The sequence below is a fragment of the Schizosaccharomyces japonicus genome, assembly GCF_000149845.2.
Source record: "Schizosaccharomyces japonicus yFS275 unplaced genomic scaffold supercont5.1, whole genome shotgun sequence".
NCBI classification, from domain to species: domain Eukaryota; kingdom Fungi; phylum Ascomycota; class Schizosaccharomycetes; order Schizosaccharomycetales; family Schizosaccharomycetaceae; genus Schizosaccharomyces; species Schizosaccharomyces japonicus.
The window spans coordinates 3287029-3309531 of record NW_011627860.1 but is presented as its reverse complement, the minus strand read 5'-3'; the positions used below and the strand labels follow the sequence as shown (position 1 = coordinate 3309531).

The window sequence follows — 22503 nt, the reverse complement described above, 5'->3', positions numbered from 1 at the left end:
AAAAGGTCATTGCGAACGGTTTGACAACAATCAATTCGTTTCAAATTAATTAAGGTCGTCGTCAGTTTTTGCTTCCATCGTTTCCCCTTGTGTCACTTACGCAACTCGTTTCGGTTCACGCGACGCGTTTTTCATTTGAAGATGTACGCGTATATAAGGTTATCTATGACGTATTGCTCGTCTGCTGCTGTGATGAACCATAGAACGAGGGCGAGAACTTCTCCTCTACCAAACACCCTAATTCCTTGGCGACCACAACAGGATTTGTTGAACAGGTTCTGTGGCTTCGTCTGACCTGTATTCCTCTCTTTCATTGTCCACAAGTTGTAATTTCTTATTTCTTTGATTAATTCTTTGTTTTTCTGTTTTCTCTTTTTTGGGTGGCATTAGCTTTTATCGTTCTGTTCACGTAATAACGCACTGGAAACGCGTATATATATAATTATGGCCGGCACAAATTCTGAAGAGCAAAAGCTGTTGGAGCAAATTGCTTCCTTAGCTGGTAATTGTTTTTAATTTGTAATGGAATTGTCACTAACAGGCTGTATTAGGTGCCATTAACAAGTACAAATACTCTCAAGGTACGTTAGGAAAAAGCGTTTCATGTTGACTGTGACTGCAATACATGTTCCCTGCTGGTATTACATTAGCATTTTCGCACGCTCTTTTGTTCGCGTTTTAAGTGCTTGCTTTCGTGTCGACGTCTTTTTTTCTGTTTTTCTCATACATCGTTTGCGAACTATTTTTTAACACACATTTTTCATGAAAAGAACAAATTCATCACCAATCTGCACAGAAGCCAGACGGCGCAAATTCCACGAATTGGCGCAAACGAAAACTTTCACATTGGTCCACATCACGAAATCAAACGCTTGTCAATAATCCGCCTCCGTCTCCGTCTATCAAGGGCGCTGCAGCGAAAACACAAGACGATGTTTCGTCAATGTCGGAGGACGCTACGGAGGCGTCGATGTTTGTTGCACGGAAAGATCGTCACATGCAACTTATTCACAAAAGTATTTACGAGCAAGATGCTCAGGCGAGGCAAGCCAGCATGGAAACTGCTCGTGCAAAACTTAACGAAAAACGGAAAGCAGTTGCAGAGAAAAAGACTCAGCAAAAGCTCACCGATCCAAACAACCACCTTCTCACTATTCAGGAGCTACCTTTTATCATAAACGACAAGGATCCTAAGTTTATTGAGTGCATGGACACTCTTGCTCAGCTTCCCAAGCATATATACCATGAAGGTCGCGCGTATGTGCTCATGAACCGTTCCATGTACAAGTTTGTTGGTACGTCACCCTACAGTGTGTACTGTCGTTACTATAACATGGTAGGGTATTGTGCGAAGGGAGGCAAGTGCATGTATGTCCATGATCCCGCTCATAAATACGTGTGTCCGAGGTTTTTGAGTGGTAATTGCCCGAATGGAGAGCAGTGCTCTTTGTCGCACGACAGAGATGAAAAGCGGACACCAGCCTGCCGCTATTTCTTAAAAGGTAAGTGCACGAATCCTGTATGTCGATATGCACATGTCCACTACAACGAGAGTGTGCCAGTGTGTCCCGACTTTTCCGAATATGGAATGTGTGAAAACGGCCTCCATTGCAAGATGAAACACATTCTGAAATGCACGGAGTACGCGCTCAAGGGGGCATGTCACAATGCAAAATGTCGTTTGTACCATCCCCCTAAGGAGCTCGAAAGCACAGAGAAAAAAGAGGGGGCTGTTAGTGCAGAAAAGATGCAAGGTGAGCAAAAGCAGGATTCGGAGTCATCTTCTACAGCGTCAGGAGCGACTCCTATTTTTATTTCATTATAACAAAAGCATGCCTGATTTGTTACTTGTGTTTCACTTCAACGAAAAAGATTGAAAAAAAAAAGGGGAATCGGGAGAGGGAACGGCTGAAAAAATGAGAAAAAAAAAAGAGACAAACCAGTCTAAGTCGTTCTCTACGTTTGTGTGTGTGAGATTCTGTTGAAAGAGAAACACGAAACTACGGGCGAACTGTGAGTAAGTATTTGGAACTAATTTTGTACACTATACAATTCAATGAAATAAAATTAGCAGCAATATAAAAGAGTGTCATGAAAAGGCGTGTAAATGGGGAAAGGATTAGAAAACAGCACAGGTGAACGTTACATTGCTTGAAGCAAGTGTCTTAAGGACTTGAACGTGAACATGCATGCTTCGGAGTACAAAATAATTAGAGGACGGCAACACGGAACAGCCATTAATGGGGACGCATAGAATAATCTGCGGTTTCAAGTGTTTCGAAGTGTTTCTTAGCACGAGTAATATTCATCAACGTAGTCATAGACTCGACCTCGGGATCAGATATGACAACCAGAATGTATGTGTCATCTGTGTATGGAACAATGAAAGCAGAAAAGTTCCCGCCACGAAGCTCGAACGATGTAAACTGAGCTTGCATTTTGCTACAACTCAGTTTGAACTGTTTCACAATGTTACTGATTTTCTCGAATCGGTGAATGTCGGTAGCAACGTTACGGCTTGATGAGTAAGATGAAATGACAAGGAATGTCGTACGCTCGAACAAAACAGCTTCGTCTGCCTCCGCTGCTTTACTGAAAGCCTTCAGATGGTACTCGAGGGTAGGAGTGTTTGGGATGAGCGTGTAAACGATAGCTGACCAAGCCTTATATAGGGTTTCATCCCAAATAGACGTAGCAAGGCATGTTGTTTCAAGCACATTGCTTTTTTCCATCAAAATAGCCTTGCGTTCCTCAAACACTACGTCGCGAAGATCCTCCTGCACAAGATCCATCTTGTGGATAAGACAAAACACGCGTGCCTTTGGGCTGTTGGTCACAGTAGCCTCGAGACAACTTTCAAACGCGTGTAAGTCGCGATCAAACTCGCGAGATTCGACATCGAAAACATAAATAAGCACTTGAACATTGCGGAAGATGTGATCCCTTTGAGCAGTCAAATAATTCTCCATGAAAGCTTCTTGTCCACCGCAATCCCACAAGTTGAGAACAAGATTACCGAGGAATCGTACATGAGAATGCTCAATGTCAATTGTAGCACCCAGCCGGCGGGTGTCCTTGGCCACATAATTACTGAATACGATGCTTCGCATGGAACTCTTGCCGCTGCCGCTGCGGCCCATCAGTAGAACCTTTTTACGCATTGTTGAACGTGATTTTGACCGTTACGAACACGTTAACGAGAAATGAAGAATGAAGAAAAGCGCTGAAAGCGTGTATGTGTGCGCTTATAAATAGACCTAATTACAAAAAGAAAAGTCGGCTTAAAATTGGCTCAAGCAGACAACGTTTCAGGACCAAAAAAATAAAAAAAAACACAGAAGATTCAAAGAAAATAAAGAGAGATTAGCCTCAAATACGTATTAAGTTGGTTTATGTACAAGAGAATGCCCAGAAAAACGCTTCACCAATACAGAAACGTGTGAGTTCGTGTGTGATTTGATTCGTGAATGCCACCCGGTGTCCAACAACTATGGTTGACTACGCTTGTGAATGCCTACAAGGTATGCGGTATCGGTAGGAAGCTGTCGCAGAGGTTGAGCCTGCTGAGTTATCGTAGACAGACGGTGTGGTTCGGCACGGGCAGCGTCAGGGTAGCGTGGTATTGTTTTTTGGTGGAGGTGTTTTTCTTAAATGCAAAACGCGTCGCCTTCATAACCTTATTTTGCTGTTTTCGGACGACACGCGTCGCAACGTCCGCCCCTGCACCTGCCTTCTACCAAGTACACGTATTTCACACATTCCTCACACTAGTTTGATAAAAATCACAAGAAAACGCGTAAAAAACGCGCTCTATTGTCGAAGCATTGAATATTTCGTTGTATTTTATAGTTAGGAATCGTCATTACTGTTCAGAATGGCTTCCCGAAAAACGGTTATGGAGGAAGACGCTGGCCAACTGAAATTGGGACCAGGTGAGAACATCTTTGCGTACTGATACACATTACAAATGATCATTTATTAATACAGATACAGAGTTTGAAAACGAAGACATGTTGACCGTTTCGGAAGCAAAGATTCTTGTCGAAACCGTGCTGGCTCAGCGTTCACGCGAAACCGGAGGCGAGGTTCCTATGACAGAGTAAGTTGTGCGCTCTTTCTAAAACGGTGGATGGCGTTTTTGCGTGTTTTTATCACATGGAGAGACGCTGACGAAACTCGAACAGTGTCATGAAAAAAACAATGGAGTACTTCAACATTTTTGCGCGTTTTAAGACGCAAGAAGCGACATACGCTTGTGAACGTATTCTAGGAAACCGGTTCCACAAGTTTGAGCGTGCTCAACTAGGTACTTTGTGTTGTGAAGACGCAGAAGAAGCTCGTACACTGATTCCCAGTTTGGCAACTAAAATTTCAGACGAAAGTCTGCAAGGCATCTTGGACGAACTGTCCACACTGCGCAAGTTCCAAGATTAAGAAGCGTCGTCATTAAGGACATAAAAAAAGAAACGAACCGAACCGAAAAGAAAAGAAACTGAAAATGAAAACGAAAGTACTAAACGGGAGAAACATAAGAAACGAAAAAGACACAGCTGAAGATGGGAGAGGTGAACAACCACTTGGCCAGACATGGACGAAGGCTAGTCTGTCCATTGCTGCTTAGAACCTTTTGCACAACCAGATGGCAGTTTTGCAACCAAGCTTTATTGCATTCGTGAACAGTCCATGGGCAGGGGCCTTTTGAGCTTCCCAGTCGTCTACCGCAGCATTCAGATGGCCCAGCTCATCGTCACGTAGCTCGGCAAGTTTCTCACGCAGTTTAGAGAACTCTGGATGTTTGTCCTCGAGATGGGCTGTTTCACGAATTTGGTTGTTGTAATGGTCGCCAATAACCGTCTCTACAGCCTCTGTGCAAGCCATAGCGGCTCGCGTGCCTAACAAAGCGCTGCCGACACCAAGTGCAAATCCGGCAACGTCCCATAGGGGACGAAGAACCGTGGGACGAACATTGTGTTCCGTACAGTATTTGTTGAATATGGAAAGGTGGTACTTTTCCTGGTCCCACATATGCTGGATGGTTGGTGCGACTCTGGGGTTCGTCACTCGCAGGATAAAGTGCTGACCCTTGTAAATTCTGTTGGCGCCCAACTCACCAGCATGGTCCACACGGATCACTTGGTCAAGCAGTTTGTTGTCCTCTCGAGAGAGAGTCTCATTAGAAGCGACAGGTGTGTTATGGGTGCCATAGGCGCCAGTTGCTGTTGTAGAGCTCCCGTAGCGGACGGCCGCCGCAATGGGAAAGATACGCTGAATTGTAACAATGGAATTTCTCCTAAGGGCAAACATGAATGTGCAGTCAAGGACAATGTGTAATGAATTGTATGGAGCTGAAGGGAAGGGGGCCTCTGGCACACTGAGGATGGCCGGTGGGCAGATTAGATGCGTTTAGCGTGGGTAGACGAGTTGTACTGCATTTTGTAGTACTATGTAACACTTCGTTATATTTTTACTGAACTACGCAGCGTTTCACAACAAAAGTATTACAATAGTTTTTACATATCGTTAACTCTGTTACCGTCCTTCACAGAACCGCGTTAAGGTGCTTTCTTACTTGGGTACCGCACTCGTCCTGCCCTCTCCATGCTCTCATTTGGAAAAGAAAACTCAATCCCGGTAACACCGCTGGGCAAGCCCTCAAATGGCGGGAGGGTGTTTGGAACGAAGAAGCCCCTCTTCACGAATGGAAAACCCAGGCTCACTTCTGGCCGCACAGTTCTTGCTGGAAAGAACACAAACATTCACAAATCCAACGCTACCAGTGCAATTGTCGTTCACGAAGACACAGCCGAAGATGACAAGGTCATTTACGCTCCTGAGACACTTGGTGCTGCTTCTCAAGCAACTCCAACGCTGAAATCTGCGTTGCAGACGCCTCCTGGCATGCTGCTTTCCACGCTGCAACAGCGTACAAAACGACTCACTTCCTCTCCTCAGGTCACTCACACTGAGACTCCCGAGGACGACATCGAATACATGCCCCCATGTGCCCCCACGTCTCCTCTTGCCAACCTTGGCCTGGACGAGTATGCCATGGATTGGAGCACCATCGATGTCTGGAGACCAACACGAGTGGGGGCAAAACGGGAGAGCACTGTTAAATCGAACATGACCCCCACATCGGCCGTCAATAGCTGCAGCTCCGTGCTGAGTCTCGACTCGTCGGCCTCTCTGACTCCGTCTTGCGTAACCCCCACAGTCCCCACGTCCAAGTTCTCGGTGTTCCAGCACCATGAGGGTCTGGACGATGCAACGACGGCTGCTGCTGCTGCTGTGAACGCTGCCGACTCTTTGACTTCTCCTAAGTCGCTAAAAGTCGGCCGTTCCCTCCACTCTACTTCTCCCACAGCTCGCCCTCCGTTCCTCGACGACACGTTCCCCCCACCTTCTACCCCCGCTACCGTTCAGAGACCTCGGAGTTCTTCATTACGCCCTGGCATCCCGCATGCGACGCATGCAGTTCGCTCCCGCTACGTCCGTCGCTCTACCCCCGCCTATTCCTCGTCTGCACACTCGCATACCCCCACAAATACCTCACGCTCCGCTCCTTACCGTCCTTCCCGCCGCGTTGCCCCCACTCGTGCTCGCTCGACTCTCGCAGCCCCAATGGATCCCTGGGCCATGGATATTGGTCTTTTGTGATTGCATATGTATGTTTAATGAAAATGTATTGTTACAGGTAAAGGGAAATTATGAGTAGGTGAGAAACAATCGTAGCTCTGTCGGCACATGGCATAGCGAAGAGGTCGTACCGAAGGCAGTCGACTACAAACAGTATATGAATAACCAACCCTAAGCCCTAAGACTAGCAAACACACAAGAAGCATGCCAAAGAAATCACAACCAAAGAAACCACAACGAAACAGCTACAGCCAAAAACGATCACACACAATAAACTATTCACAATCACACCTCAACCAGTATACAACTTTTATATCAAAAAAGACATTCATTTGCTTTCTATAAATCCGTTACAACGTTAAGACGTTTAGAACTTGGCGGCAGCAGCCTTGATGTAGTTGGCAGCCTTGGCACCAGCGTAGATGGCCTTGTCACCGAGAGCCTCTTCGATACGGAGAAGCTCGTTGTACTTGGCCAAACGCTCGGAACGGCAGGGAGCACCAGACTTGAGTTGACCGGCGTTGATACCGACAGTCAAGTGAGCAATGAAGGTGTCGGCGGTCTCACCGGAACGGTGAGAAACCATAACACCCCAACCGGCCTCGTAAGACATACGGACGGCGTTCAAGGACTCGGTGATGGTACCGATTTGGTTGACCTTGAGAAGAAGGGCGTTGGCGCACTTCTTGTCAATGGCCTTGGAAAGACGCTTGACGTTGGTGACAGTCAAGTCATCACCGACAATTTGGAAGTCGGAAGAGGCTTGGAGATGAGTCCAGGCATCCCAGTCATCTTGCTCGAAGGGGTCCTCGATGGAGACAATGGGGTACTTCTTGGCGAGGTCGGCGTAGATCTTGCCGAGTTGCTCGAAGGAGAGCTTGTTGGCGGGGTTGGGGTTCTTGACCTTGATGTCAACGTCGTACTTGCCGTCCTTGTAGAACTCGGAGGAAGCAACATCAAGACCAATCTTGATCTTGCCCTCGTAACCGGCGGTCTTGATGGCCTCGTTGATGAGGTCAAGAGCCTCCTCGGGAGTTTGCAAGTCGGGAGCAATACCACCCTCGTCACCGACGTTGGAGGCGGAAGAGCCATAGCGTTGCTTGGCGATCTTCTTCAAGATTTGGTAGGTCTCGGAACCATAGCGCATGGCCTCAGAGAAGGTAGGGGCACCAGTGGGGAGAATCATGAACTCTTGGAAAGCGAGCTCACCACCAGCGTGGGAACCACCGTTCAAAACGTTGAAGGAGGGAACGGGGAGAACGAAGGGTTGCTTGGTACCGAAGATCTCAGCAATGTATTGGTAGAGAGGGATCTTCTTTTGAGCAGCAGCAGCAACAGCGGCAGCCATGGAGACACCCAAGATGGCGTTGGCACCCAACTTGGACTTGTTCTCAGTACCGTCGAGGTCAATCAAGAACTTGTCGAAAGCAGCTTGGTTGGTGACGTCGAGGTTAGCCTTAACGACAGCGGGAGCAATGATCTCGTTGACGTTGGCAACGGCCTTCAAAACACCCTTGCCACCCCACTTGGTCTTGTCACCATCACGGAGCTCAAGAGCCTCCCAGATACCAGTGGAGGCACCGGAGGGGACGATGGCACGGTGGACACCGGTCTCAGTGGTCAAGTCAACCTCGACAGTGGGGTTACCACGAGAGTCGTAGATTTGACGAGCTTGAACCTTTTGAATTGCCATTGTTGTTGTTGTGTTAGGATTGAATGTATTCCTTGATGGTTGATACGTGCTGGGCAGTCTGGTATTTATAGCTTTTCCGAGCAGGCCTCGAAGCCGACGGGGCGTCATTCGGAACATCGCAGAAACGCGTGGAAGCTCGGCAAGACACTTGATGGACTGGCTGGGTGCCGCATCGCATGCCCTGGATTGCGCATTTTCTCGCGAAGAAGGTGTCGCAGATAATTTTTCCGAACTCCTCCGCTCGCTTTAGCGTCGGCTTGTGCTTGAACTGCGCACTATCTATCGCGTAAAGTACACCTTCTTTACGAATTGACCAATACACGTAAGACTTATCGCATTTTATCGCTTATGTGTTTTCTCTGAGGTAACGTGCCCCTCAGGAGTGTTTTTGTCACGCAAATATCCTGCTGACGAGCGATACATTTACGTCAGTCTGACGAAGACAGTTTCTCCCATTGGGTGACGTGCATGGGGAAACGGCAGTTCGATGTTAATCCGAAGGAAGGGAGTATTTCTGCAGTCGATCTTTTATCGCAAATGCGACAAACAACGTGCTGAACCGGTCGAACAAAGGCACGGTGTCGCCAGAACATCGGAACACGCAATGGACAATTATTTTATTCAAGAAAGGGAATTGGATTTTCTAATATTTTCCGATTTCCCATCAAAATTACGCATGAATTGCTCTTCATACTAAAAGGCATGTTTGCTTATCAGTTGAAATCCAAGTCCGAAACTACAAAGTCTCTCATGACGTGGGATCTACGTTGGTATGAGGAATTCTCCACGGGTCCCAAGCCTATCCGCTAACAACTTATGAACTTTATTTTTAAAAGTCTATGCATTACGTAGTGTTTAGGTAGGTTCTTTGAGAACGAAAAGAATAAATGAAGTAACAATGCATTATTGTTCCCAAGTTTCGTATCACGAGAACGCTCAAATGGCTATTCCAAAAACGGACTTCTATGATGATGCGAAAGAGTATAAAAAGGAACGCCATCTCATTAGTGTAGGGTGTTGGTGGTTGTTGCAATGGTGTGGAAGGTAATATTCTTTACCTCATCAATTTAAAGTGCATAGTCAATGCGGCTGTCGTATCTCAAACTTTTTCACTAGTTTTTTGGTGATTTCTTACTGGTATTCTTTTTCTGTTCCTTTTTAATTTTTTTAATTTTTTTTGGAATTTGTTTTACATTTTATTTAATTTTTTTTTTGATCTGAATTTTTGAGATGCAGTTCTTTTGGTTGATCTCCAAATACTGTAAAAAATAAAACTTTTTTAAATTATTTTTTGGTTTGTGCATCATCACAAAGATCTACCCATTGACTTTGCTATCCTTTTGTAGCCATTCTTGCTTTTCTCACTGTTCATTTTCGGGTTTCTCACCGTTGGGGTCGCTCCGTTTTGTTCATTCGAACATCAACCACCACCAACACCCACCTATTAAGTCTCGTTATTTTGCGTTGTGCTCTGAGAACACATCAAGACTCGTCGAGTTTGTGTTGTTCAACGTAATCTCATGCAATTGTATCGCACTCTCTGTAAGGAGATACGTGCATTTTGGGATCCGCTAGCTAGGTACGCAACTGTGTTGCTTCATCAGCGTTGTACCGATCTAACAACGCGCTCACCGCAGGTCCTATTTACGCGACCATTTTAGAGAAACATTTCGCAGCGCATTGCAAAATCGCCCAAAATGGACACAAGAACGAGTGAGCAGCTTTGAGAAACGTATTCTCCAATTCGTTAAACGATTACAAAAGTCGCGACAGGGCCATGTTGATCATTGTTCTTACTTACTCGAATACGCGTATGGCCAACGAGGGCCATTGAAACACAAACGTCTCCGTGAACTTTCGGTCATACCTCCTGGTACTGAAAGCCCTATAACTCTGCTTCCCAGCGAACCACGGACGCGTTTGCCTCACATTTCTCCCTTACTTGCGTGGGTGTACAAACAAAACCATCGGTTAGGCTTTATTCGTAATACTCCCATGCGAATGTCAAAGCCAATCATTGCTGACAAGACCATTCCTCCCAGGAATGCTGCAAACAAAATTTGGCGTTGCTATTCTGAATGCTACCGTCGCATTCGTGCACCTCTTACCCCAAAAGAATGGGAACACTTATCACTGTTGGCTCAATCGTCATTCAGCGAACATTTGAATTCACCCTTTACTCCAAAATTTCCTCGCACGAATCCGACTCGGTTTCTCCAACGAAGAACCCACCAATTTCTTCAGAACACATTTGTGCTGGACGAAATAACGCACCATAAATTATCAGCACCGCGAGCCGTTGAAAAACATGGAGAATAGTGCGTTCATGAGCTCTTATGGACAATTAATGCTATGTTTTATGGCCTTCATGGTTACATAATTACATGATTGGGGAAATCGCTTTGGAGTTGCAAAAACACCGCATGTCGTCACTACGGCTATATGCTAGCGGTCAAGTCTCGGTAGAAGTCTACTTTTCAGCGCGTTACATTAAAGATCTGCCTTCAGCGAATTCAATCCTGCAGTTCTCTCTACGATCGTTGTAGCGATATTACAATGTTACTCGTGTTGGATTTTGACGAAACTATCACCTTACATGGTAAGTAATTCGATTGTTGTATTGCGTTTAAAACAACATTTGTCAAACAACAGTTTTAGGATTACCAATTCACACAGTTTAAGATACAATTCTCCCCTTAGCAAATCTAGCTGGAAAGCCTGATGAGTGGAAAGTGTTATCAGATGCGTACATGAAGGACTATGCTGCTGCAAAGGAGTCCGTAAGCAACATTCAACCAGCAACATTTGGTCAGTTACACACTTACTTGGATGCATTCGACAACGTTGAACGTGCGAGTATTCAGCGTATCACGGAAAGTCGGTTTTTTGAAGGAGTTGGCGAACGCGCTATCAAAGAACTTGCCGAAAGCATACAGTTGCGGCCTGGATTTACCCAGTTTATCACCTCCTTGCGACCATATCTTGAGTCAGGCCTTATAAAGCTCCATATCCTTTCCGTAAATTGGTCAGCCCTGCTCATCAGACACACGCTATGTTCCCAAGCAGCCCTTACTCCTGAACTGTTTTACATTCATTGTAACGACATTCTTCTACAGTCAACTACCGGCATCGCGACTGGTGCAATGAGTCCATACGGCAGTTCTGAGCCTATTCACACAGCGACAGATAAACTTCGCGTGTTCACAAAGCTCCAAAAAAGTGCCTTACAGAGTGTTTACGTCGGCGATTCACTAACAGACTTGTACTGTTTGCTTCAAGCCAAAGTTGGAATTTTTATCGGTGAAAAAGACAGTGTTCTTGACGTTATACAACGGATGGTCTTGACTCTCATACCGCTACAAGCATTGGCTTCCGGCACACATAAACAGGCTATGCCACCTTTCGACTTATCACAAAAAACACAGCCTGTGTGGAAAACGCGGACATCTGTCCACGTCGCAAAACTGTACACGGCAACCACATGGAGTGACATATCATCGTTTCTCTTTCATCAACAAAACGATGCTCGATAGGAAGCGCATCGTAATACTCATCCGTAAATAACGGACCCCTAGAGGCTAACTATTGACGGATTTTGTGATATATCGCCGCAATCTACCAACGTGATAAGCATGATGCGGCTCACAATGGCTTCAACATTTGATTCCAAGCAGCAAACACCGCTAAGTGTCCTTGCAGGGCCCCATGGTTCAATGGTACTACGGAGTTAGGAAACCTTGTACAAGCAGCGACAATTTACATCCCTTGTCGTCGCCACTTGTACCCAGATCGGCATACGTTTCGCCGTTTTTAACTATAAATGTTGTCCTGTTTGGTTTTGGTGTTGACCAATTGTATCATTTTTGTTATCGCACTTGGATCGTCATCGTTATCTATTCAGGACACTATTGCGACCGAACACTCATAACGCACACGGTTTGTCTTTCTGCTTATACACACACTCCTACACCAGTACAGCTTCTGATTTACGGGCACCGTAACATTTGTCGCTTGAAGTGTTTATTTTGTGGAAAAGATAACAAATTCTTTTCCTTTATTACGCAGCGGCTGCAATCTCTCATTCTAAAGCCTGCCCATTTTTGTTACACATCTCTAAAGATTAAAAAATAGTTTTCAGAATGGAGAAATCTGTTAACGACGACATTGACTTCCATCTAAAGCCTTTAAAACAGGTTCGGAGCTCGGTCTCCTACTTGGGCCGCAACATCAAGAAGGTCTTGGTTGCAAACCGTTCAGAAATTGCCATTCGTGTTTTCCGTACCGCCCATGAACTTGCTCTTCACACTATCGCAATTTACTCTCATGAGGACCGGCTCTCTATGCACAGACAAAAGGCCGATGAGTCATATCCCATCGGCAAAGTCGGTCAGTACGCTCCGGTTGCCGCCTACCTGGCTATTGATGAAATTGTAAACATTGCTAGAAAGACAGGTGCTGATTTGATTCACCCTGGTTATGGTTTCCTTTCAGAGAATGCAACTTTTGCTCGGAAGGTGCGCGAAGCTGGTATGACCTTTGTTGGTCCTCCTCCCGAGGTTATTGACTCGTTGGGTGACAAGACTAAGGCCCGCGCCATTGCTATCAAGTGTGGTGTGCCAGTTGTCCCCGGTACTCCTGGTCCCGTTGAAACCTTCGAGGACGCCGAAGCTTTCGTAGCTGAAATCGGCTTCCCCGTTATCATTAAGGCCGCAATGGGCGGTGGTGGACGTGGTATGCGTGTTGTTCGTGAAGCTTCCTCTTTCCAAGAGTCTTTCGACCGTGCCCGTTCTGAGGCTATTTCTTCCTTCGGTGATGGCACTATGTTTATTGAACGTTTCTTGGACCACCCTAAGCACATTGAGATTCAATTGCTTGCTGATTCTGCCGGTAACGTCGTACACTTGTTCGAGCGTGATTGCTCTGTTCAACGTCGTCACCAAAAAGTCGTCGAGATTGCACCTGCCAAGGATCTTGATCCTAAGGTTCGCCAGGCCATGTTCGACGACGCTATCAAGATTGCCCGTGAAGTCAAGTACTGCAACGCTGGTACCGCAGAGTTCTTGCTTGATGGCCAGGGACGTCACTATTTCATTGAAATCAACCCCCGTATCCAAGTTGAACACACTATTTCCGAAGAAATCACTGGCGTTGATATTGTATCCGCTCAACTTCATATCGCTGCTGGTTACACCTTGCCCGAAATTGGTCTCACACAGGATGCCATTACCTGCCGTGGTTTTGCTGTGCAATGCCGTGTCACTACAGAAGATCCAACCAACAACTTTGCACCCGACACTGGTAAAATCGAAGTCTATCGTTCCGCAGGTGGTAACGGTGTTCGTCTCGATGGTGCCAACGGTTTTGCTGGCTCCGTTATTACGCCATACTACGATTCTATGCTTGTAAAATGTACTTGTCACGACTCGTCTTATGAAGCCACCCGCAGAAAAATGATCCGTTCTCTTATTGAGTTTCGTATCCGTGGTGTGAAGACAAACATCACATTCTTGCTTCGTTTGTTGACGCATCCTACATTTAAGTCAGGAAACTGCTGGACTACCTTTATTGATGATACGCCTGACCTCTTCCGCCTTTACAAATCCCGTAACCGTGCACAGAAGTTGCTTTCTTACTTGGGTGACTTGATTGTTAACGGAAGTTCCATCAAGGGTCAAAACGGCGATCCTTCGTTGAATGCTCCCGTCGTGTTGCCTACCCTCCGTGATCCCTCCCAACCCGATGGTGTTATTGATGCCCGTTTCCCTTGTGAGAAGGGTTGGCGCAAGGTTATTTTGGAGCAAGGTCCCGAGGCTTTTGCTAGAGCCGTTCGTGAATATCATGGCGGTTTGGTCATGGACACCACTTGGAGAGATGCTCATCAATCTCTTTTGGCTACTCGTGTCCGTACCATCGACCTTGTCAACATTGCTCCCTTCACTAGTCATGCTTTGGCTTCTGCTTACTCCTTGGAGATGTGGGGTGGTGCAACATTTGATGTGTCTATGCGTTTCTTGCACGAATGTCCCTGGGATCGACTTCGCAAACTTCGTCGTGCCGTTCCCAACATTCCTTTCCAGATGTTGTTGCGTGGTGCTAATGGTCTGTGCTATGCTAGCCTCCCTGACAACGTTCTCTATCACTTCTGTCAGCAGGCTAAGGCAAACGGAATTGATATTTTCCGTGTCTTCGACGCTTTGAATGATGTTGAGAACCTGTCTCTTGGTATTGATGCTGTCAAGCGTGCCGGCGGTGTTGTCGAGGCTACCATGTGTTACTCTGGAGACATGTTGAACCCCAAGAAGAAGTATAACCTCAACTATTATCTTGATCTCGTTGACAACATCGTTGCTCAAGGTATTCACGTTCTGGGTATCAAGGATATGGCTGGTGTCATGAAACCTCGTGCTGCCCGTATGCTTGTCGGTGCTATCCGCGCTAAGTACCCTAAATTGCCCATTCATGTTCACTCCCACGACTCCGCTGGTACTGCTGTCGCCTCTATGGTCGCTGCCTTGGAGGCCGGTGCCGACGTTGTTGACGTCGCCACTGACAGTATGTCTGGTATTACCTCCCAACCCAGTATGGGTGCAGTTGTTGCTGCTCTCGATGGTACCGAGAAGGAGCTTACATTCAACCCCGATCACCTCAGAGAAATCGACAGTTACTGGTCTCAAATGCGTCTTCTCTACTCTCCCTTCGAGTCCGAACTTAAGGGACCCGATTCTGATGTCTACAATCACGAGATCCCTGGTGGTCAATTGACAAACCTCAAGTTCCAAGCTTCGTCTCTCGGCCTTGGTTCCCAATGGGCTGAAACCAAGAAGGCGTACATTGACGCTAATGAGCTGTTGGGTGACATTATTAAGGTTACTCCTACATCTAAGGTTGTTGGTGATCTTGCACAGTTCATGGTTCAAAACAAGCTCACAAAGAAGGATGTCGAGGATCGTGCATCCGAGCTTGACTTCCCTGGCTCCGTAATGGATTTCTTCCAAGGAATGATGGGTCAACCCTACGGCGGTTTCCCAGAGCCATTGCGCACTAATGTCCTGAGAGGTAAGCGCGAGCCTTTGAGCGAGCGTGCCGGCAAAACTCTTCCCCCTGCCGACTTTGAGGCCATTCGTGGTGGTTTGGAACAAGAATATGAGCATGCTGACGATTGTGACGTTGCTAGTTACTGTCAGTTCCCCGACGTATTCAAGCAATTCAAGCGCTTCCAAGCTCGCTATGGTGACCTTTCTGTTTTGCCCACCAGATACTTCTTGGCTAAGCCCGACATTAACGAAGAAATTTACGTCGAGATCGACCAGGGTAAGACTCTTATCATCAAGTTCCTCGCACTTGGTCCTTTGCAAGAGAAGACTGGTCAACGTGAGGTCTACTTTGAGCTCAATGGTGAAACTCGTCATGTTACAGTTCAAGACACAAAGGCTGCTACCGAGACTCAAACTCGTCAAACCGCTGACCCCAGCAACCCTGGTCACGTCGCTGCACCTATGAGTGGTATTATCGTGGAGATCCGTACACAAGCAAGCCACGCTGTGAAGAAGGGTGATGTCCTTGCCGTTTTGAGTGCTATGAAGATGGAAATCGTCATTAGTGCTCCACACAGCGGTGTCGTCAAGGAGCTCACCATCCAACAGGGTGACTCTGTGAACGGAGGTGACTTGTGTTTCGTTTTGGAACACGAGTAGAGCAATTGTATTTAGTAGGGTTTACGTTTTGGTTCTATTGGTAATCTAGTCTCCTTTTGTAAGAATTTTGTGAATGTACTGTTATGACTTTGTCAAATAAAAGTGTTTCATCCTCCATGTTCAGCGTCGCGTGCCAGCAATGTCTTAACTAAGTAAGCTCAAGCAAGCCCACACAAGAATAGCACACAGTCTATACCTTCCCTATCCTAACAGTAGTAGGGTCCATCAGCATTCACACTCACTACTACCCCTCTGACCATCACCATAACAATGCCATTCCAATACACATCCACCGCTACGGCTAATCTCTTAACGCTCACCAAGTTTGATTTAAAGGCTAAATCTACTTGTTCAAGACAATAGCGTCGTACTTTTGCTTGAACCACTGGATGGTGTCGTCGGCGTTGATCTTGTGAGGAGCACCAATGCGAGAGCGTTGAGCCTTACGACGAGCAACACGCATACCAGGGCGGTCCATGACAACGTAGAAGTCCATACCGTAAATACCGATAGAAGGGTCGTACTTGATACCCAAGTCAATGTGCTCTTGGATACCAAAACCGAAGTTACCGGTAGCGGAGAAGTTTCTTCTCTTGAGCTCGAACTCCTTGACCTTGAGACCACGCTCCAAGATCTCTTCAGCCTTGGGACCACGGACGGTAACGTGGACGGCGATCTTCTCGTTACGACGGATACCAAAACGACGAATGGTGTAACGGGCCTTGGAGAAGACGGGAGTTTGACCGGAGAGTTGCTCCAAAACCTTGGCAGCACGGGTAAGACGATCACCAGACTCGCCCAAAGAAATGTTAAGGACAAGCTTGGCGATGCGGAGCTCCTTCATGGGATTTTGTGCCTTCTCTGCCATGGTGTTTGCGGTGGGGGAGTACAGTACGCGTGGTATTGTTGATGGTTACTCATTGCGTTGACAGTCACAGTATATTTAGGGTAGGGTTATGAATTTTGATTTTTTTGCAAATGCCGAAATTTACCGAAGATAATAACGAGGACTGCTCAGCACGTTAAACTGAATAAGGAGCAATAATGAGCTGTAACACAGCAGGGCCCTTCACCGGAGCCCTGCCATGAATGCGTCAAGGGAAAGAGCAAGGGAGGGAGGGAGAGAGGAGGGCACCAAGTAAATACGTGGGATGAACACGAAGATTTATCGTGTGTTCCATGCACACCCCTGCTGCAGGGTTTCCCAGCCGCTCGTCATCTACGACAAGCTGACTTTGTATAAAGGCACAGGAAATAACATTAACTAAACTTTGAGAGTCTTACCCTCAACAACCTTAGCCCAACCGATCAATCTCCAGTGCTTTTCGATACGGCGACTAAGAGCAACCTTCTCACCAATCTCGGTACATGCAGGAGCAGTAAGAAGGATCTTTGCAAGGTCGGCCTTGACCATCATGACACGTCCACCCGTAGACGTCGAACCGATGTTCACCATCAAGACTTCATTCTTAGCGAGCTTTTGCACCTTCGTCGTGTTTTTGTCACCCGACTTCACACCCAAAAGACGGCGGAGCAAGAAATAGTTGATCTCAAGCTCTGTGTAAACTTCAGGAAGGTTGCCCTTAGAACCCAAAACTTGACCGACAAGACGATCAGCACGGCACAAGGTAGGATCGACGGTGGTACCCACACCGATCAAACCACCAGGAACGGCCAGCTTCAGGTCGTTGTGCTCAGCGAAAAGAGAGACGATGCGAGAGAAAATGGGTTGGCACTTGATACGGCCATCATCGTCCTTAGTAACAATACCAGGACGGATTTCAATCTCATCGCCAAGGTGAAGAACACCGGTGAGAATAGAACCACCGGCGACACCACCCTTCAAGTCCTCAACACCGGCACCAGGCTTGTTGACGTCGAAAGAACGAATGACAATGAGACGGGGAGCAGATGTGAAGTCACGCACGGGAATGGGAATCTTTTTGACAATGTACTCCAGAATAGCGTCTATGTTGTACTTCAATTGGGCGGAGATAGGGACAATTGGTGCGTTTTCGGCAACTGTACCCTTAATGAATTTCAGAATGGATTGGTAATGTTCTTCGGCGGCAGACTCACGAATCAAATCCACCTTGTTTTGCAAAATGATGATATGCTTCAGTTGCATGATTTCGATGGCAGCAAGATGCTCACTCGTTTGAGGTTGAGGACAGGGTTCATTGCCAGCAATCAGCAAAAGGGCTGCGTCCATAACGGCAGCACCGTTAAGCATAGTAGCCATGAGAATATCGTGACCGGGACAGTCAACAAACGAAACGTGACGGATCAGCTTCATTTTGTGGCCACAATTGGGCACCTCGCACAAAGGTTCATCCTCTTTGTTAGAGGAGTATGAACGGTAGCAGCCAGGACGGGGACAATCGGGATTTTCACACTTGTAAATTTTGGCGTTCGCGTATCCGAGCTTAATTGTAATATTACGCTCCAACTCGTTCTTGAAACGAACGGTGTGCACACCGGAGATAGCCTTAACAACGGTACTCTTACCGTGTGCTACATGACCAATCGTACCGATGTTGATCGTGGCCTGTCTAGAAATAATGGCAGGGTGAACTGGGGTCAGTTCAGTAGGATCGAGTGCTTCAACCATATTGTCTTGTGGTTTTTTTACAGTGATTGATGGCTTCAATGAGCGCTGTAAACACTGGTTTCTATCCTTTACACAGGAGACTGTCCTTTCTCACTGTCACGTTAGAGCAGTGTTGAGGCCAGGTGGTGAGCAGCGGTGGTGGTTAGTGGTAATGGCAAAAATGCTCGCTCAAACCAGAGCCGAGAGTGAAAGTGAAAAGTGTATTGATATTAATGTACAATCATTCTCATTTGATATGCGAATGTGTACTGGTGTATTTTTTCTTGTATATTCGTATAGCACTTGGTTTTGCTTTGTCAGTGGTAATTATCCGCGGGTGCAAAAACAAGTATACCAGCTCGGATGGTGTTGAATTACGAAACAATTATGGGTGTTTTTCTCGTTTTCATGTGTTTTATGGGATCAGAGTGTGCACGTGAGATCATGTGATGAGTTTAGTTCATATAAACTTTGAGCCAGTGTCCCGCTATCTTATCGAATAGTGATGTAATACTCGCTTAGATATATCGGCATGGTGGTTTGGCCCAAGTCTGAGAAGATGGGTACGACGTTCTGCTTTCCCCCTACAACGCGAGCAGAGATGAGCAACCATGCTACTTTGTCTGTTCATCATTCCTGTATGTTATTACTATTGTTTTTTGGTTTCTCTGACACATTTTAGTGAAAATCGCTTCCGTTGTCTTCGGCTCGGCTGGCAATTCGCGACAGCTCGCTGTCGATCGTGTCAATACAGCACAGGGTGAACCGTCTTTCACATTCAACTACTCGAATAACGATCCAATTGAGTTTATTCAGGTACGGGAGCTAGTACAATGAACAATATAAGCGGTTACTGACGAGTTTCCCCTATAGTACCACGCTGATCAGGAACCCCTGTCAAAGTGGACGGTGATGACGGTCTTCGATTGGATTTTCAGCTGGAAGCTTCAACGGAGGATGATACAGACTTGCTAACAAGCTTGACATACGTGTGTGCAGGCTCTCCGCAGGACCTTAATCGACTAATTACGCGGGAGTTTTCTACCGACCCTAATGTACTATTTTTTTACAGAAACAGCACCTTTCTTGCTTCTGCTTCCTTCCATTTACTAACCATTCAGTTTCAAAATCATGAACAAGTATCTTTAATTGGGAATGTTCCTCTCGAAAAAGCTAGTGGCAGTAAAGTTATTGATTGGAGTTGGAATTACATCCCTATAGGACCCTTGGACTTTCGGTATAATGGAAGACCCATTTACGTCTGTGTAAGTTTAAACCTGGCTGGACGACATTCATCTAACGCATAATTTATGTAGTTTGCTGAGTACGACAAGCACAGTAATTGCTTGGTACCGTTGGACTATTTTCAGTTTTGGGTGAAAGAACTTTTTACCGATTCTTCCCAGTCTCCTTTAGACGAACAAGCGTTTCGACAGCTACAACGGCCTGTTGACGCGATGCCTTACGAGCAAACTCAGACAGATACGAGCGCTGTTCCTTCAGATGCCATCTTGTCACCCATTCACTATCCCTCCGTTCGAGAAATGGATCAGGCAGAGCCTCAGGATGGCCCCCTGTTCCGGGCAACAATGCTGAATTTCGAACGTACCGCTAACGAAACTCGTTCAGCGTTGAAGAAAGTCATCAAACGTTCGGAAGATTATGCCCAAACCAGCGGACTGATGTACGTCTCAAACAATGAATTTAGTCAAGTGTTAAGCAAGGCTGCCAATGTAAACCCCCCTGCGTTTGGTCCTTTTGTTGACCATTACCATCGTGAAAGTTCACGGCTACTTTCCTCATTTTACCTAGACAGAGCTCAGCTTGTGCGTTCCAAACTTGTTGAGCCGCTTCGCAAAATTTACGAAAATGACATTAAAACGACGGACTCGAAGAAGAAAGATTTTGAAGAGCGAAGTCGCGACTTTTATGCATCGCTTTCACGGTACCTGTCCAAAAATAAAGAAGCCGACAAAGTCAAAGACTCAAAGTTTTCGGCTAAAAAACGTGAATTTGAACTCACGCGCTTTGATTATTATTCCTACATGCAGGATATTAATGGCGGACGTAAGGGACAAGAAATTCTTTCGGTTTTAACAAATTTTGCAACGCAAGACTATGCTCTTATCAATCAGCTTTTGAGTGATATAAAAAATCTACGCCCGAACTTGGATGTTCTCCGTGAAACGGTTACGGAAGCTGATAAAGAGTTTCAACTGATCCGTGCGGGTCGCGAAGAACGTCGTCGCACGTTGGAAACAAGTACACTCGAATCGGAAGATTTGGACGCTGAACTAGCTGCACAAGCGTATTCCGTTCAGCTTGAAAAGAGCTCGGCTGCTAAGCAGGGCCTTTTGTTGGCTTTGTCTAAAACTAGTTCAGACATCCAAGTTGTGCCCAAGACGAATTGGCACAAGTACTGGGTTGTCCTTGATCACGGACGTATATGTGAATATTCGAACTGGAAACAATCTCTTGAGCTTCATACGGAACCCATCAACTTGCTGATGGCAAGTGTTCGTGAAGCTAAGAATGTTGGCCGGCGGTTTTGTTTTGAGGTAATAACCCCGCAGCTTCGACGTGTGTACCAAGCAACATCGCAAACAGAGCTTGTTTCTTGGCTCGAGGCTATCCAAGCAGCAATTGCTGAAAGTATCGCCTTGAAAGGGAAGAAACAGCACGGAGATTCCTCTATCATCAGCAACACGAATCATCGCAATCTCTCATCTGCTTCTAGTAATGGAGGAAATGCTTTACACAGACGTGCCTCTTCGCTTAGTCCTGGACAGCGGCATACTCGTTCGGAATCGGTTGAAGTGAAAGTATCAAAGCCATCCTTGGTGTCTGTTCTAAAGACACTTCATCCAAGCGACGAATACTGTGCTGACTGTGGTTCAAGAACGAAGGTTGAATGGTGCTCTATCAACTTCCCCGTGGTTTTGTGTATTGACTGTTCTGGAATTCACCGCTCTCTGGGTACTCATATTTCTAAGGTTCGATCTTTGACCCTGGACAAACTTTCACATGAGACCGTTGAACTTTTGCGAAACACTGGCAATGCGCTTGTCAATGACATTTACGAAGCGAATCTTCCTAGTTCTGCGCAGAAGCAGGCGATGCTTGATAGCCCGCTTTCGAGAGCTAGTTTTATTAAGGACAAGTATACGAAACGGGCATATGTACAAAGTGTTCCTGGAGACGCTCTTGAGACTCTGCTAGAGGCAATCAAAGCAAACAATATACGCGATATTATATGGTGTTTGGCTTCTATCGAAGGAGTCATTCCCACGATTGCAATGGAGACTGCTTTGAAGCAGGATGCCTTGATGATTGCAGAGCTTCTGGGGCATAACGGCGTTGCGCTACCAACAGACGAAGCGTTTTTGGCTTCATGTTCTGTAAAAGCTCGGCAGTACATCGCTTACAGAACAGGTAAACAAGTGGTGATACCAGCTTCAACGACGACAGCTCCAAAAGTGACGAGGCATTCGACTTCAACTTCACATTCTGAGTTACCGACTGGTGGACGAGCAACTGATTAATTCTTGGACGTGTTTGACTACCACTTGCGCCATCTTCCTTCCACATCTAATACCTAGACATTCGCGCCTAATAACTCTCGCGAACGTTTACCGCTTTTGTTCATTAACAACCCCGCAACAACTGATCCCACACTTTTTATGACCCCTCAACCCGTTGGCTTTTGAGCAGTCTCCCTTTGGCTCCCCGGATATTCTTGCAACTATTTACCAATGTTTGGCAGTCAGACTAATTGGTGTTAAGCAGTTATAGTGCTTATCCCAGCAACTTTTTAATTCAAGCTACGTTCTGACATGAAAGTTTCCCTACAATGTTTCCACCTGTCACTTAATTAACACACACACGAACGC

General features: G+C 46.3%; 12 protein-coding genes across 12 annotated transcripts; 7 read left to right on the top strand and 5 right to left on the bottom strand.

The window, feature by feature from the left end:
- The first annotated feature begins 93 nt into the window (after positions 1-93).
- Positions 94-2081, top strand: SJAG_00456 (hypothetical protein). The gene is made up of 3 exons (XM_002171699.2): positions 94-502; positions 552-581; positions 771-2081. Exons 1-3 carry the CDS (start codon positions 445-447, stop codon positions 1823-1825), a joined length of 1143 nt encoding a protein of 380 aa, XP_002171735.1. The 5' UTR covers positions 94-444; the 3' UTR covers positions 1826-2081.
- SJAG_00457 (Gtr1/RagA G protein Gtr1) lies at positions 2023-3640 on the bottom strand. Its single transcript, XM_002171700.2, has one exon. It carries the CDS (start codon positions 3159-3161, stop codon positions 2238-2240), a length of 924 nt encoding a protein of 307 aa, XP_002171736.1. The 5' UTR covers positions 3162-3640; the 3' UTR covers positions 2023-2237.
- Positions 3641-3668: 28 nt separating this feature from the next.
- Positions 3669-5354, top strand: SJAG_00458 (DNA-directed RNA polymerase II complex subunit Rpb4). Its single transcript, XM_002171701.2, has 3 exons — positions 3669-3932; positions 3994-4099; positions 4185-5354. Exons 1-3 carry the CDS (start codon positions 3875-3877, stop codon positions 4432-4434), a joined length of 414 nt encoding a protein of 137 aa, XP_002171737.1. The 5' UTR covers positions 3669-3874; the 3' UTR covers positions 4435-5354.
- Positions 3822-5419, bottom strand: SJAG_00459 (ubiquinone biosynthesis protein Coq7). The gene has a single exon (XM_002171702.2). It carries the CDS (start codon positions 5302-5304, stop codon positions 4618-4620), a length of 687 nt encoding a protein of 228 aa, XP_002171738.1. The 5' UTR covers positions 5305-5419; the 3' UTR covers positions 3822-4617.
- A 132-nt stretch (positions 5420-5551) lies between these two features.
- Positions 5552-6733, top strand: SJAG_00460 (securin). The gene has a single exon (XM_002171703.2). It carries the CDS (start codon positions 5599-5601, stop codon positions 6655-6657), a length of 1059 nt encoding a protein of 352 aa, XP_002171739.1. The 5' UTR covers positions 5552-5598; the 3' UTR covers positions 6658-6733.
- A 211-nt stretch (positions 6734-6944) lies between these two features.
- SJAG_00461 (enolase) lies at positions 6945-8401 on the bottom strand. Its single transcript, XM_002171704.2, has one exon. It carries the CDS (start codon positions 8327-8329, stop codon positions 7004-7006), a length of 1326 nt encoding a protein of 441 aa, XP_002171740.1. The 5' UTR covers positions 8330-8401; the 3' UTR covers positions 6945-7003.
- Positions 8402-9849: 1448 nt separating this feature from the next.
- SJAG_00462 (fungal protein) lies at positions 9850-10648 on the top strand (the record flags this gene model as incomplete). The annotated part of the gene is made up of 2 exons (XM_002171705.1): positions 9850-9908; positions 9967-10648. The coding sequence occupies 2 exons, from the start codon at positions 9850-9852 to the stop codon at positions 10646-10648; spliced, it is 741 nt and encodes a 246-aa protein (XP_002171741.1).
- Positions 10649-10885: 237 nt separating this feature from the next.
- On the top strand, positions 10886-11862 carry SJAG_00463 (fungal protein; the record flags this gene model as incomplete). The annotated part of the gene is made up of 2 exons (XM_002171706.1): positions 10886-10928; positions 11039-11862. 2 exons carry the CDS (start codon positions 10886-10888, stop codon positions 11860-11862), a joined length of 867 nt encoding a protein of 288 aa, XP_002171742.1.
- Positions 11863-12468: 606 nt separating this feature from the next.
- SJAG_00464 (pyruvate carboxylase) lies at positions 12469-16023 on the top strand (the record flags this gene model as incomplete). Its single annotated transcript, XM_002171707.2, has 1 exon — positions 12469-16023. One exon carries the CDS (start codon positions 12469-12471, stop codon positions 16021-16023), a length of 3555 nt encoding a protein of 1184 aa, XP_002171743.2.
- Positions 16024-16328: 305 nt separating this feature from the next.
- SJAG_00465 (60S ribosomal protein L11) lies at positions 16329-16963 on the bottom strand. The gene has a single exon (XM_002171708.2). It carries the CDS (start codon positions 16889-16891, stop codon positions 16367-16369), a length of 525 nt encoding a protein of 174 aa, XP_002171744.1. The 5' UTR covers positions 16892-16963; the 3' UTR covers positions 16329-16366.
- A 324-nt stretch (positions 16964-17287) lies between these two features.
- Positions 17288-18908, bottom strand: SJAG_00466 (translation initiation factor eIF2 gamma subunit; the record flags this gene model as incomplete). Its single annotated transcript, XM_002171709.2, has 1 exon — positions 17288-18908. The coding sequence occupies exon 1, from the start codon at positions 18632-18634 to the stop codon at positions 17288-17290; it is 1347 nt and encodes a 448-aa protein (XP_002171745.1). The 5' UTR covers positions 18635-18908.
- A 280-nt stretch (positions 18909-19188) lies between these two features.
- On the top strand, positions 19189-22155 carry SJAG_00467 (centaurin 5; the record flags this gene model as incomplete). Its single annotated transcript, XM_002171710.2, has 5 exons — positions 19189-19251; positions 19296-19429; positions 19487-19668; positions 19735-19878; positions 19930-22155. Exon 5 carries the CDS (start codon positions 20071-20073, stop codon positions 22153-22155), a length of 2085 nt encoding a protein of 694 aa, XP_002171746.2. The 5' UTR covers positions 19189-19251; positions 19296-19429; positions 19487-19668; positions 19735-19878; positions 19930-20070.
- Positions 22156-22503: the final 348 nt, after the last annotated feature.

Bases quoted from the DNA above. Each gene is read 5' to 3' on its own strand.
- SJAG_00456 (XM_002171699.2), top strand. From the start codon at position 445: ATGGCCGGCACAAATTCTGAAGAGCAAAAGCTGTTGGAGCAAATTGCT. The intron at 503-551 runs GTAATTGTTTTT...AGGCTGTATTAG, and splicing joins GCAAATTGCTTCCTTAGCTG to GTGCCATTAACAAGTACAAA. The intron at 582-770 runs GTACGTTAGGAA...TTTCATGAAAAG, and splicing joins CAAGTACAAATACTCTCAAG to AACAAATTCATCACCAATCT.
- SJAG_00457 (XM_002171700.2), bottom strand. From the start codon at position 3,161: ATGCGTAAAAAGGTTCTACTGATGGGCCGCAGCGGCAGCGGCAAGAGT.
- SJAG_00458 (XM_002171701.2), top strand. From the start codon at position 3,875: ATGGCTTCCCGAAAAACGGTTATGGAGGAAGACGCTGGCCAACTGAAA. The intron at 3,933-3,993 runs GTGAGAACATCT...ATACAGATACAG, and splicing joins CCAACTGAAATTGGGACCAG to AGTTTGAAAACGAAGACATG. The intron at 4,100-4,184 runs GTAAGTTGTGCG...AAACTCGAACAG, and splicing joins GGCGAGGTTCCTATGACAGA to TGTCATGAAAAAAACAATGG.
- SJAG_00459 (XM_002171702.2), bottom strand. From the start codon at position 5,304: ATGTTTGCCCTTAGGAGAAATTCCATTGTTACAATTCAGCGTATCTTT.
- SJAG_00460 (XM_002171703.2), top strand. From the start codon at position 5,599: ATGCTCTCATTTGGAAAAGAAAACTCAATCCCGGTAACACCGCTGGGC.
- SJAG_00461 (XM_002171704.2), bottom strand. From the start codon at position 8,329: ATGGCAATTCAAAAGGTTCAAGCTCGTCAAATCTACGACTCTCGTGGT.
- SJAG_00465 (XM_002171708.2), bottom strand. From the start codon at position 16,891: ATGGCAGAGAAGGCACAAAATCCCATGAAGGAGCTCCGCATCGCCAAG.